Here is a 13,671-nt window from a genome sequence, read left to right on the forward strand (position 1 = left end):
TTAATCTATGTACCTACTAAAGTATGTTCACAATAGCTAAAGTTCTAAAAAAGTGTCTGTTTTCATGTACTGCCGCTCAATGCACTGGCTCCGAGGACAGAAAAAACATTAGCACCTTAGCACTACTGTGCTACCGCAGGCTACGGCATATCGTGGGCGTGCTACAGAGGTTAACGGGCGTGCAACATGAGCTGCTGGGCTTGCCACAACGAGCCAATGGGCTTAGATCAGTGATCTCACACTGACAAGACGTCACACTGGCAAAATGTTATTGAGTGGGGCTAGAACCGAGCGTTACGTGCAACTAATGCTACAGCTAACAGGAGGACGTAGGAGAAGCTGCGTTTCCGCTGACTTTGAATTTTTGCACATGTGTGCCTAAACATGCACAGGACACTTGGAAAACACACTAAAGAGCATATAAAACCAGAAAAAGCATAATATGACCCCTTTAATTTTCCCACAGTATTATTCAAAAAATATTCAGATGTTCCCATATCTTTATTTACTTTCTTCTGATAACTGACGTGTATAACTGCAGATACAAAGTAATCTGATACCAGTGTGGTTATTAAAGACAGCAGCGTCAGGAAGTTAAACTAAAGTTCAGAACAAGGAGAGGAATGCTTACTCGTATACAAAGAGAACACCTACAAACAAGCTAATATGTGCTGTGTGCCAAATTCTTTCTAATACAACAGGGCTTTATTCAGTGTAGCTTTGGGTTGTATATTGTAAATTAAAAATTAAAATTGTATATTCTCAGCTGGCACAGCAGTGTTGTTGTCTGCTAACTTAGCGTAGCAGAAAAAAGTTCTACTGTATTATGGAAAAAAGGAAAAAATATTTCCAGTAAAATGAGCTGATTAAATGTTGACTAAGAAATTACCAAATAGGAATGATTTGAGGACAAATCTAATCCTGCATTTTAGATGTGTGAGGCATTACTCATTCTGGCATAGTTTAGTCCAAATGTAAAACTGAAGTTTCTTGTCTGCTTCATGTTTAAGCGTTTACATTTGTTTTGGACAAAACACCCATTAAGAATGGACAGGCTGGTATCGTAAACTAACATGCGACATGTGTGTCTAGTGCAGGCTGTATAATAAAAGCCTGGGCCATCTGACAGAATTATGATAAAGTATAGCTGCTGTGTATGGCTTATTTCAGCTGTTTGCTAAGGAATACACAGCTCAGATGTCATTTACTTTTTCTACACAGTGGAGAGTCTGGAGACAGCGTTGTGTTATCAGCTGTGCTCACCTGTGAAACCTACTATAAACTGCAATTATCACCTTCTTTTATGGCACTTTCATGGTAGCTCAACTGCACACATACAGCTATAAAAGGAGATAAGAAAGGTAATATTCAGCTTAAAAGCTATTCCTGGCTGGAGCAGACGGGGCAATAATAAGTGCAAACCTGGAATCACAGCTCAGTTTACCACCCAAAAACAAACAGAGCAGATGAATTATGATGCTGTTGCTATGAAGAGCATAAAACACTGTTTTCAGATTTAGTGCAAGTCTCAAAGAATCATCGACATTGTAAAGTCAACAAGTAACAGAATAATCAGCCAAGCGGTGGATAGACAGAGAGGAGCTGTGTGGCTTTCAAGATCACAAAGCCAATGCCATTGTGTCTCTGTGGTCCCATCAGAGACACAACAGGTGTGTCAATATGACAAGCATTCAACCAATCCACAACACCCGGCTCGTATAAACACTGAATAAATATAGATGCTTTCCATTTTCACTCTCAGCAATGCACAGCTACCGAACGAAAACAACAGATGAAAGGCAAACATGCAGAGATCATGGCGAGTTCAAGGCAAAGTCAACAATGAAAGAGCATGATAACTATTTTCTCTTAAGAAACAATCATTTTTATATAAACTTTTTGAGGATAAACATCCATTAATTTAAATGTTAGATATCTTTTTTAATTTAATGGGTTTTCTTAAAGGCTCCTGCTTAACTTTACTTTAAAAAATCCAAATCTGAACCTACAATTATCAAAACTCAATCCATTAATTTGTCAAAAACACAATATGGAGGCAAATGAATGATTTTACTTTTCATTAAAAAGGTTTTTCAAATATCTTTGTTGTTACTTTAAATTATTATAGAAATAAAAGAATCATTCTTTTTTTTAATGTAATAATGTCTTAAATTATCAGTTTTTAAAGAAGACAACTGTGAGCTCTCCATGAAGCATAATCATAGATTCATGCATTGGGTTTCTTTGATATTTCCAGCTTTAACATGGGGGGAAAAAAACACATCCTTCAGAATGTTATTACTGTATTCATTCCCGACAAACGGCACAACCGATGCCAAACAGCATGTAGATGGACAGGTTGGAGAAAATTGGCTCGTCCCTTCCGTGAACAGACGATACAAAACGGTGCGCGGGGCTGCCAGTCTCCCACCAGATGGTAAATGAGAGAGGCAGGGGCGATCAAATATCAAACACAACCAATTAGATTACCAAAACAGCCCAAGTACTACACGATGAAAAACAGTGGAGAAAAGCGACTTTTACAGCATTCAAATCCCTTATTAATATCGTTTATTCCTCTGATTTCTTTGGGGACTATTCTATTGCTGCCCCCAGCCTTATATAAGAAAGTGATGTGTTTATTTTGTGTGGTTATTGGCGTAAATGTCATCTTTGGTTATTTAAGAGTGTGAAAAGTTATAGTCCTACTTTCTTCGTTGCAAACTGACTCCAGGGACGCTTGTTTCTGTGCGCATCATAACTGTCTATTTCCGGCTATCAAATCAAATATTTTATCTCAATCGTCGCTACGCGCAGGCCCTGTGTCATTGCTGTAGCTGCTAAAGGCTAAAAGGAAGGATAAGCCAATTTTACTGGATGCAGGTAATTGTGTGTGTGTGTGTGTGTGTGTGTGTGTGTGTGTGTGCGTGTGTGTGCGTGTGTGTGTGTGTGTAAGAGAGAGAGAGAGACAGAGAGAGAGAATTTGTGTGAGAGAGAAAACGCGCGCGCGAGAGAGAGAGAGAGAGAGAGAGGGAGCTTATTTGCATACAGCTGAATTGTTATGTCTCCCATCCCACACATTACACCCGCATGAGGGCGAGAGAGGGGCACGCGCCGCAACAATAGGAGGCACGCTTCCCCTCAACCGTAAAATGCATGGGTGGGCATGATGGGGCACACGCCACCAAGAGGAAACACACCCCAAATAACATCATGTTAGGCTGAAACGAAGACACACCGTAGGCCTGTGTCCGTGCGTAATGGGAACATTTTTTTATTCATAATATCAGGATAAATTGATAGCATGTAATATGTAATAAATAGGTAAACCCCCCCCCCCCCCCCCCCCCCCCCCCCCCTCCCGAATCAACCTTCTGTTTTTATGGCATTTTGGATATTTGGATGCAGACCCAGAGCATATATATGTCGAAGGGAGGGACACTTTTGGCCCCACAAAGGTGAGTGCTCTGGGAGGAAACAGTGCGCACGGCTCCAGAGCACGGTGATAAGGACTAATTAGGCGTGCAATTGAGTGGAACCAAGGGCACAAGGGTGCGAGGAGGACTGAAGACAGTCATTGAAATCACGCTTTTATTTTCAACTTTCGGCTCCTCTTCATTGTCCTCACTGTCCACAGTGTGTAAATTTGTGTCCGGCGTATCGTGCGCTAAAAATAAGTCAACAGATGTTCGTGCTTGTTAATAATCGCCCAGTATCAATGGTGGTCACTGTGTGCAGTACCAGTGGGTATTAAATCTGGATAATTGTTGTTGGGTTGGAAGGGAAGGGGGTTGAATATGTAAAGTGGGCGGTGTCAGTTGGGGTGATTGACAGTTTATGTAATGAGCAGCGCAGTGCAAGTCTATATATCTGGGAGGAGGCACGCCACAGTTCATTCACGACGAGTAATAAGACGAGAGGTGAACATCCGTGGCGCATTTACGCACCAAGTTCAGCACCAAAACAACCTCTGAGCCGTGCGCACACAGCGGAGGGACTATTTGTGGAGTACAGTACCACGCGAGGAGGGGACGCCTGCTGACAGACAGACGCACGGCTGTGGATATTTCTCTTTCACTCACCTTTGGATAACTTGGAGATTGGCAACGCTTTCTCCGGACGATTTTGACGCACGGCAACAGGGAGCTAGGGGAGAACTCCCTGGGAGTGAAGAAGGAATTATACGTATTTTTAAGACGATTTTTTTTTCCACCATCCATTTGTTTACCTTGGTGTAAATACTTTGGAATAGGAAGGTTTTGCTGCTTTATTGGCTGGTGACGCGGCTGCCCTGGAGAAGCGAGAAGGATGGCAGCCTGGTTCACCTTTACAATCGCATTTAGCACCACGTTGATATCACAGGTATGAGGGAGGATATCACAGCAAAAACACATGGGGAGCCACTTTTCTTTTCCCTTTTTTTCCTTTTTAAATTAAGCTGTATAAACCTGCACCGATATTTCCCTAAAACCTCTATCTCATTCTCTTTTAGGTATTTGGCTCCGGTGTTTTTGAGCTCGATCTGCACGAATTTAAAAACCACAAAGGTTTGCTGGCGAACGGGAACGCGTGCAAACCCAACTGCAGGACTTATTTTAGAATTTGCCTGAAGAACTATCAGGCCGTGGTGTCGCCAGGTGACTGCATCTTTGGGAGTACAATGACAGCGGTGCTATCGACAAACTCTTTCAGTGCAAAGGACAGTGGCACTTTACCCAGACCGATTCAGATACCGTTCAACTTTGGCTGGCCGGTAAGCGCATAGAACATTTAATATCCTTAATTACAATGTCAGTTATTGTTCTGTTTATGGGAGCTGCTTGGCATTTTGGGAGCCCACTTGTATTGTTCAGCTCGTCTAATCCGTTATACTCTCTATAAACAGGTTGAACTATTTATTTTTTAAATCCACAAATCTCTCTTTGTAATTTATGCACGAATAGCTTACTTAACCAACAACAATCCATAAATCTCAATTTGCTATCTTAATTTAGTTGAAAAACTAAAGTTCAATGTACCTAATTTACTATGTGTGTTTCCTCCTCAGGGGTCATTTTCATTAATAATTGAAGCCTGGCATTCACCTTATGGAAATCTACCTGTAGGTAAGTGTAGCATTTTTAACCACAGGGGGGAGCTCTCCCTATATATTTGACACAAGAGCATCACAGACTTCTTTCCTATTTTGCACAAAAACATGCACCTGGGAAAGAGCAAAATAAAAAGCTATTACATGCAAATGAATCCTTCAACATGTTCTTCTGCCCCTCTTGATTATTGTTCATAATTTTAACACATTTTCATGCCTATTCACTCCTTTGTTATGAACTTCAGAACACCTTTTTCATTCTTATACACAATACAATTGAACTTCCTCTGGTTTATTTTTGGCGTGGGAACGAGCGGTGGGGTTTGGTGAGAATACACAGTGCCTGCCAAAAAGCCCTGACTGCATCTTCCTGTATTTTACACCTTACTCTGTTCCGCCCTTTGGAAGAGAGGACTGGGCCTGGGAATGTTTTCGCTGACGGAAAAGAAAGAGGAAATTTCAACCTGAGTTTATCTTTCATCTGAGCTGTATGGGGTTTGATAAGGGATGCAGCTTGATAATGGGCAGGTTATTAAAGCGAAAGTGGATGACTTCTGAACTCGCAGGCCATTTATGATGCAGTTGTTGACATAAAATCACAAGCATGCTGGGACATTAACAAAATATCCTTCATTAATTCCTTTTCCTTCTCCCTTTTTCCTCTTTCAGACCCGAACAACCAAGACTTCCTGATAAGCTTTTTTGCTATCCAGAAACAGATGGGTGTAGGAACTTACTGGTATGAAGAAATGAAGATGGCAAAACAAACAGAGCTGAGATTCTCATACAGATTCATCTGCAACGACAGCTACTACGGAGAAAGTTGTTCCAAAAAATGCACGCCCAGGGACGACCGATTTGGACACTACACCTGCAACCGCGACGGGCAGCTATCCTGTCTGCCTGGTTGGAAGGGGAAATACTGTGAAGAACGTAAGAAATCTAACAAATCTCTTCTAATAGGCCTGTTTTCATCTGGACTGTTCACTTTTTTATAAGCAGTCTGGTTTTGTCTTTGTTTACATGACACTGGAGTAAGGTTGTTCAGAGCCATGAGTTTGTGTCAGTGTGTTTTTTACAAGATGGTCTTCCAGGTGTTTGCATATCACTTCAAGATAGTTCCTTTGGTATAGTAGCTTGGTCCCATAAGAAATCTATGCAGGATTGAGTGAACGGTCCTTACCTTTAAGAAGTTTCTGTGAGCTCTCCTCTTTTTAACCCTCATCACTGTGGTTTCACTCCTAGACAGTATAGAGATTTGTGAGCAATTACAAATATCGGCTTCTATTTAGTTGTAAAAAAAAATAACTCATGGGGCGTCATCAACAAGACCACAAGATGATGACTACACTAACAAGACATGACGTAATCATATCTGGCAGGTCTGATGGGCAATTTTAGTGTCCAGTGCATTTTTCAGATATACTCCCCATATAATTTGTGTGATGTGTAATTGGTTTTGGGTTCGTGAATGCTCATGAATATGGGTTGAGGGACCGATGGCTTAGCATGACAACAGGAACATTATACTTGTGCAAACCCACTTGTCCATGTTTTTGGACTTCTCTGAATGGGGCCTATGAAGAGGCCCGATGCCATTTGGCTCCACAATACCAAGAGCCCTTTTCACCAAAACAAATTAATCAAGGAGTAGATTGGAATGAGGCACCGTGAGAGTAATAGTTACCATGTGCTGGATGTATGCGACCACATGGGTGACAGCGGATCTGTTATCCATGTCACAGGGTGATGAGAGAGAAATTGGCATGTGCTATTTTGACTGTGGCGCCAAATTCTAACCAGATGGGCTCACGTGTTGTAAATGCAGACACATCAATCGTGGGTGACTACAAAAAATATATACAAGTAAGATAGATGGGGCATCTTTCAGACACTATAATTTCCCTTCTGGCACACTCTCATACATCAATTTTAAACAAGCCTGCTCATTTGGGCTTACATGTTTGAGAAGGGTGAAGAAACTGAGCTTTGAAGCACCATAGAGAAGAAACAAACACTGTGAGTTTAAAATAAACTAGCATTAGTAGCCTACATCTTTGTATCCAGTGGTAGCTAATGAAAACAGCTGTAAAGGCTAATTAGCTTGACAGAATACACATTACCTGGTCTAGGTGTGCATTTACCTGGCATGTCCTGATTTAAATGGAGATAACATTCAAAGTATAACTCACAAAATGCGACGAGAAAAAAATGAAAACTAATATTTTTTAGAGTAGGATGCTCATTAATCCGCAGGCGGGTGGAAAGGGGCCGCTCGCGCACTGATAGGAGACGCTCTGCCTACTGCACGCGCCAAGGTTAATCGTGGCATCATTATCCGCCACGCGCCATCGATGTTTAGTCCCCTCCATTGTTGGGCGCGCAGTAGTAGCAGCTGCAAATATGGTTCTGGCACACCACAAACAACAATAGTGACAGCTGTCTGCTATTGAGAGCGAGCATCTGTTCTGGACTAAACCGGCCGCTTACCGTCAACAGTCTGATATGTAGTCCTGAGAATCAGTGTCATGCAAGACCGGTACACTTAAAGCAGGACAAACAAACCCTCAACCGATGTCTCCCGTGACAGCTGTGGGTGTGGCGGACAGGTTTAGATCAAATGAAGGCTGTTGAAGTTGAGACAGATTGAGGACTCGTGTACAAAACGTAAAGGCTCTCAGTTTGCTATTTCAGTGAGGGCTCTTTCTTGGTATGAGGAGTTCCTACATGACTTTCAGAAACTTTACATTTAATAGGTCTATTTGACTGTAGGCTATGTCTTACAAAAAGGCCATGTTCTCATTGAAAGGTTTAAATGTTTGGAAGTGTTGGTGCCTAATAGCAAGCATTGCATATGACACTAGCAACAAACAAAACATGCTTTTCTCTTTGCTTCAGCTATTTGTCTGGAGGGCTGCAGCGAGAGTAATGGAAACTGCTCCAAACCTGGCGAGTGTGTGTAAGTATTAAAAATTATGAAGTGTCGAAATGTTGGCTGATAGAGCGTAGGACGAAACACATATGGAAACAGTGTGGGTTATGTCCACATGGAAAAAAAATCGGTTTTGTTTAGGCTATGTAAAATTAATTTAACTTTCAAGTTGGTAATAGCATAATCAAGTCTTTCTCCTTCAAATCATGTTTAGGCGATATTTAAAACTATTTGGAACAGGGTATTTAATCTTTTGAAGATGAACAGAGACTCACATTTTTCGAAGGCTGAAGTTCATTTATTCAAGAAAGTTTCATGAATTTCCCTCTCATGTTTCCCTACCTCACTCACTGACTTCTCTGCTTCCCATGTTCTTTTCCTGTCACTACCCTGTCTCACTCACTCACAAGCAAGACTATCTCACACAGACACACACACACACACACACACACACACACACACACACACACACACACACACACACATACACACACACACACACACACACACTCAAACACACCCATGCTGTGAGAAATTCCTCCTGAATCCTTTTTTGCCCTCTTTTTTGGACACAAATCCATGATTCCCATCGCTAAAACTGACCCAAATTGAGGTTAAACCCCTCAGATACCCTATGCCGTAAAACTGCACCCATGCCTTTACTCACTCGGCAGAATATGTTGCAACCTTAAAAGTACATGTTAAGTCCCACAATCTCACAGGCTGACAAGATTTCTGCAAACTGCAATGAGAAATAGATATTCATGGGAAACAAGGAAAAAATACTTTCACTGTTGGCTGGATGCCAGATATTTTTAAAGCAATATTTCACTTTTGCATTGTTATGTTAGCATTACTTATTCTCAATGTGTTGTACGTACTTTCATGATATATTTTCAGTTTATAGTCAGGATGCTTAACCTGTCATTTCTTCATATTTTTTGCTAAGTACACAATATAAATATTATTTACTGTAGTAATATAGAAAAGTAGCTTGTAACTGTGCAGTTATGTTAAAACACTGAAAAACATAGTAAGCCGTGCTGAGGTGTAGGCCTACATTTATTTGAAGCACTGATGAGGGGGGAAAAAATCTGTTTTAATTTGACATTTCTTGCAATGAATTTATATGAGAGTTTAATGATTGTTTCCAACTGTGCACGTCTTTTAATCTCTTGTTGCATGATTGATGGCCAGTTTTGTAATGTAAGCTCCAGCTAATCCGCGACAGGGTTGTAATGCATAGACGCCTGCACTAATGTAATCACAGTCTACCAAATGAATGTTTGACAGATTTATCAGTGGCAGTTTTCAGGTGTGTTATTCATAGCATGTGTGGATTAAAAGATTAATCAAGGAATGCATTTTGTCATTTTTCAGATGCAGAGACGGATGGCAGGGCACATTCTGCGACGAGTGTAAGAAGTACCCGGCCTGTAAGCACGGCACCTGCCAGCTGCCGTGGCAGTGTAACTGTCAGGAGGGCTGGGGAGGCCTATTATGTGACCAAGGTACACCCGACAACTCAGACCACTGCTGCTCGGTCCTTTTAAAAAGATCTTCTCATATTACCTACACAGTTTTCATTTGGATTACCTTAAAAGCATTAGGAAATTAGATTTCCTCTGAAGCTAGCTAGTTAGCATTTTCCCTCCTGCAGGCTCGCTGTAAACAAACAACCTTCTCTCTCCTCCAGACCTGAACTTCTGCACCCATCATCGGCCTTGTGTGAACGGTGCCACATGTATGAATACAGGACAAGGAAGCTATACGTGTACCTGCCTGCCTGGTTTCACAGGGGTCAACTGTGAGCTGGAGATGCAGGAGTGTGACAGCAACCCCTGCAGGAATGGAGGGATATGCACAGTAAGCTGGAAATAGATGTTTAAAAATGTTTTGGCTAATTCCCCAGGATTTTATTACCTGACTAACTCTCCTTCATTTTTAATTTTCTCAGAATCTGGAAAGTGGCTACATGTGCACTTGTCCCCAAGGTTTTGAGGGCTCTCACTGCGAGCGCAGTGCACACCTGCTGACGTGTGCAGATTCCCCGTGCTTCCACAGCGGCAAATGCTGGGAGAAAGACAATGGCCGCAGCTACATGTGCGAGTGCCCCCGCGGTTACACTGGACTCAACTGCGAGAAGAGGGTGGACAAGTGCACGTCGCTTCCCTGCTCTAATGGTACGGTCTTCCTCCCCTCTTTGACCCCCCTTTCTCTATACTGAACTTCCCCTCGCTCTTCCACATCCACCCCCCCCTCCCCTTGAAATTCCTGAAACTGGAAGCACTGTGGAACAACAGGAATCAGTGGGAACTTGGTGTCCATTGTCCTCCATGTAAACACTCGGCAGCTCCGAGCAGCAGCTTGTAAATGTCGCCACAGCTTGCTGTGGTTGTTGATGAGGGACAAATATCCAGCGCAGCTCAATTTCTATCTTCTTGTAAACATGGAGGGCTCTTGGGTTGAAAAACAATACACAGTGCTGTGGTCAGATTGTGGATTTGATGGAGATGTGTAAACCTAAGATGCCTCATGGGGAGGTTAATGGAAATCATGTTGTGTCTGATATTGAAATGCCTGTCATAATTGATGTCAATGCAAGCCATATTTGTTGATGCTAACTGTCCTCTCCTCTCCTGCACCGTAGGTGGTCTCTGTCTGATCCACGGAGGTGTGCGTGTGTGTAGCTGCCGTGCGGGATTCACTGGCCAGCGCTGTGAAATCAACATCAACGAGTGTGCCGGAAACCCCTGCCTCAATGGAGGCACCTGCCAAGACCGGATCACTGACTACACCTGCGCCTGTCCTGCAGGTTTCGGTGGACGCAACTGTGACCGAGTCTTGGACGAGTGCTCCCTTCGGACCTGCCTAAATGGGGGTGCCTGCACTGGAGGAGATGGACCAGGGAAACCTCCAGCATCCTGTGTCTGTGCATCAGGCTTCACCGGGCCTCGCTGTGAGTTCTTCGCCGCTGTCACCTCTCCTGTGACCCATGGAGAGATCCAAGATGGCTTCCAGTGGGCGGCAGTTTCTCTGGCTGTAGGGCTGGTTGCTCTCCTGGTTCTGTTGTGCATGGTGGGCCTGGCTTTGAGGCACATCCACCGGCAGGCCCAAAGAGAGCGCAGAGACACAGAGACCATGAACAACATGTCTAACGTGCAGAAAGATAACTTAATCCCAGAGGCCCAGCTAAAAAACACCAACCAGAAAGTTGGGCTGGAGGTGGACTGCGATATGGAGAAATCGAACTTTATCCACAAAAACTATCACTTGGACTCTTACAACTCTAAATCGAAGGAGTTCAAGGATGAAATGTCACAAGAGGATAAAAGTCTAATTTATGACAAATGTTTAGAAGACAAAATGCCTTTGAGTAGAATGTACAGGTAAGACGAACCATTTTCACTCTGCTCATGTTATAGAATAATGTTCAAAGCATAGGATAATGTGTTAAAGTACTCAGAAACTTCTTTTATTCATTGTGTGCATATTTTAAACCCTGCTGAGTGCTAATGACTTTTAATGGCTGCTCTCACTCACACACGTTTGTTTTACGAACCAGCAGCGAGCCACATTTATTTTTTCCACATTCTTCATTTACACACAGTTTATATACATCTGACATTCATATCTTTCGGCTGCCTAACTGTATAAATGCTTGTCTAATGCAAAGCTCCGCCATGTGCTTCTAGTTTGTGTTAACACAGAGTGTGATTTGTGTTTGCAGTGAAAAGCCAGAGTGTAGGATATCAACGATATGTTCCTCAAGAGACTCCATGTACCAGTCGGTATTTGTTATAGCAGAGGAGAGGAGGGAGTGCGTCATAGCAACAGAGGTAAGCAAAAAAAATCACATCTTCATCTCAAGTATTTCCGCAGCTCTCCTTAAAATGCATCCCAAAAGCCCAATCCCTCATTAATAAAACGATATCTCTGACACTGGGGATGATGCTATTTGTAGGAAGTCTGTATTATGGTATGCATTCTTAACCTTGTGGAAGTTTTCTGTAAATTACGGTGGCTATTCTTTATCTTGGCCATATGATGACCCGAAGTCCAAACTTATACTGATTCCTCACACATGTTTGGCTCTGCTCAGTCTCAAAGGTGCTATGTTTTACTGCTGTGGCACTTGGTGGAATTTTTAAGGTGCACACGTCCAAGGAAAATATATTGTTGATATTGGAGCGTGTGACCTCTATCAGTTCAAAAAGCACTGTGAAAACACAAGGGAGTGTCAGCTTTGGGGTAATTTTGGGGGATTTTATTTTGAAGGACTCCTACAACAAATTTTCTTCTCCTTTTTTTTCCCCCACAGGTATAAACCGCGAGGGGTCTGGAAAAAACGAAGGAACAAGGGGGGGGGAAAAAAGACACAATCAAGGCAGAATTGAATATTCTGGATTGTTTACAAATGCTGAGAAGAGACTGGAGATTGTTTGAGATGTCCACTGCTGCTCTGGAACACTTGAGAACTGGAAAAAAAATAACTAAACTAAAGAACAGAACTGAGAAACTTTATGTTGACAGAGTGTTTGTATTCAAAACATGTACAGTGAAGGACCTCTCTCAGTTGTGAAGCAGACTGGCAGATAGACTGACTGCAGATATTAACTTATAATATTGGACAGTAGAAGAAGGTGAAGGTGGATCTTTGCCCCTCGAGTCTGACCCGGCCTTGTGTGATAATCATGAAGACTTTTACAGCCAACCAATCAGTAAAAAAAGGTGCCTAAGATTCGACTCCGTCCCCTCCATACTCACTCCTGCCATCTTCGCCTGCTATGCAAGACTCGGGGTCGAGATGAGTGAACTCACCCACTGTCACAATCCGAACACTGAGATTAATGAATGTCTGAAACTAATCTTCAACTGTCAATCACGTGAAAATGACTGGTTGGACTTTTTTTCCATGCAACCGTGAAGATTGTATGCAGCCCAAATTCACTAGAAGCCTTAAAAAAAAGAGTGGGTTTGAAAGCTCAACGTGTGCCCTTGTTTGTTCCTTGGATCATTTGCACTACAACGACAAAACGGGGGGGAAATACTTTTCAATCAACGGGGATTCGAAGAGAAAACCACAGGAGCGCAATAGTCAGTGCTGTGCCAGCAAGATCCAAGAAAAGGTTTGCATAGAAAGGTGTTATTTTATGCAACCTGACTGAGAAAAAAAACAAAGAGACTAAAATAACACGGAGAAAGACTGTCACACCACTGCCTGCCTATAACAAATTTCAAAAATACAGAACCAATAATGTAATTTTTTTAAATGATTATTTCCAGAGTTTAATTTAAATATGACACTGCTCTTTATATGTTTTTTAATATTATTTTGTATATAATGCATATTTATAAGGACCAAACTTCTGAAGAATAAAACTTCCTTGAAAACTGTTTAAATTTCATGTCAGTGAACGGAAAAAGGAAATTATTTTTTGAGGTGTTTTTAAATAATGAAATTGACAACAAATGATCAAATGTGTCTTTTGTTTATTTTTATTTTTTTGATCCGGGTTTAATTTACAGGGAGATTATGAGGCTTAAAATTCCTCCTTTCCTCTTTTGAATCCCTGCATTGCTGAGCTGGACTTGTAAAATGTGAGCATGTTTATGAATATGAAATCCAGCTGCTCGGCTACATTCAAAC

General features: G+C 42.0%; 1 protein-coding gene across 1 annotated transcript; it reads left to right on the top strand.

The window, feature by feature from the left end:
• The first annotated feature begins 3,885 nt into the window (after positions 1–3,885).
• Positions 3,886–13,418, top strand: dll4 (delta-like 4 (Drosophila)). The gene is made up of 11 exons (XM_020632458.3): positions 3,886–4,362; positions 4,493–4,753; positions 5,048–5,105; positions 5,759–6,022; positions 7,988–8,048; positions 9,402–9,532; positions 9,718–9,887; positions 9,979–10,204; positions 10,672–11,410; positions 11,752–11,860; positions 12,343–13,418. Exons 1-11 carry the CDS (start codon positions 4,309–4,311, stop codon positions 12,346–12,348), a joined length of 2,079 nt encoding a protein of 692 aa, XP_020488114.1. The 5' UTR covers positions 3,886–4,308; the 3' UTR covers positions 12,349–13,418.
• The last annotated feature ends 253 nt before the right edge of the window (positions 13,419–13,671 follow it).

This window comes from Labrus bergylta, chromosome 15, assembly GCF_963930695.1.
Source record: "Labrus bergylta chromosome 15, fLabBer1.1, whole genome shotgun sequence".
In the NCBI taxonomy this organism is placed as follows: Eukaryota; Metazoa; Chordata; class Actinopteri; order Labriformes; family Labridae; genus Labrus; species Labrus bergylta.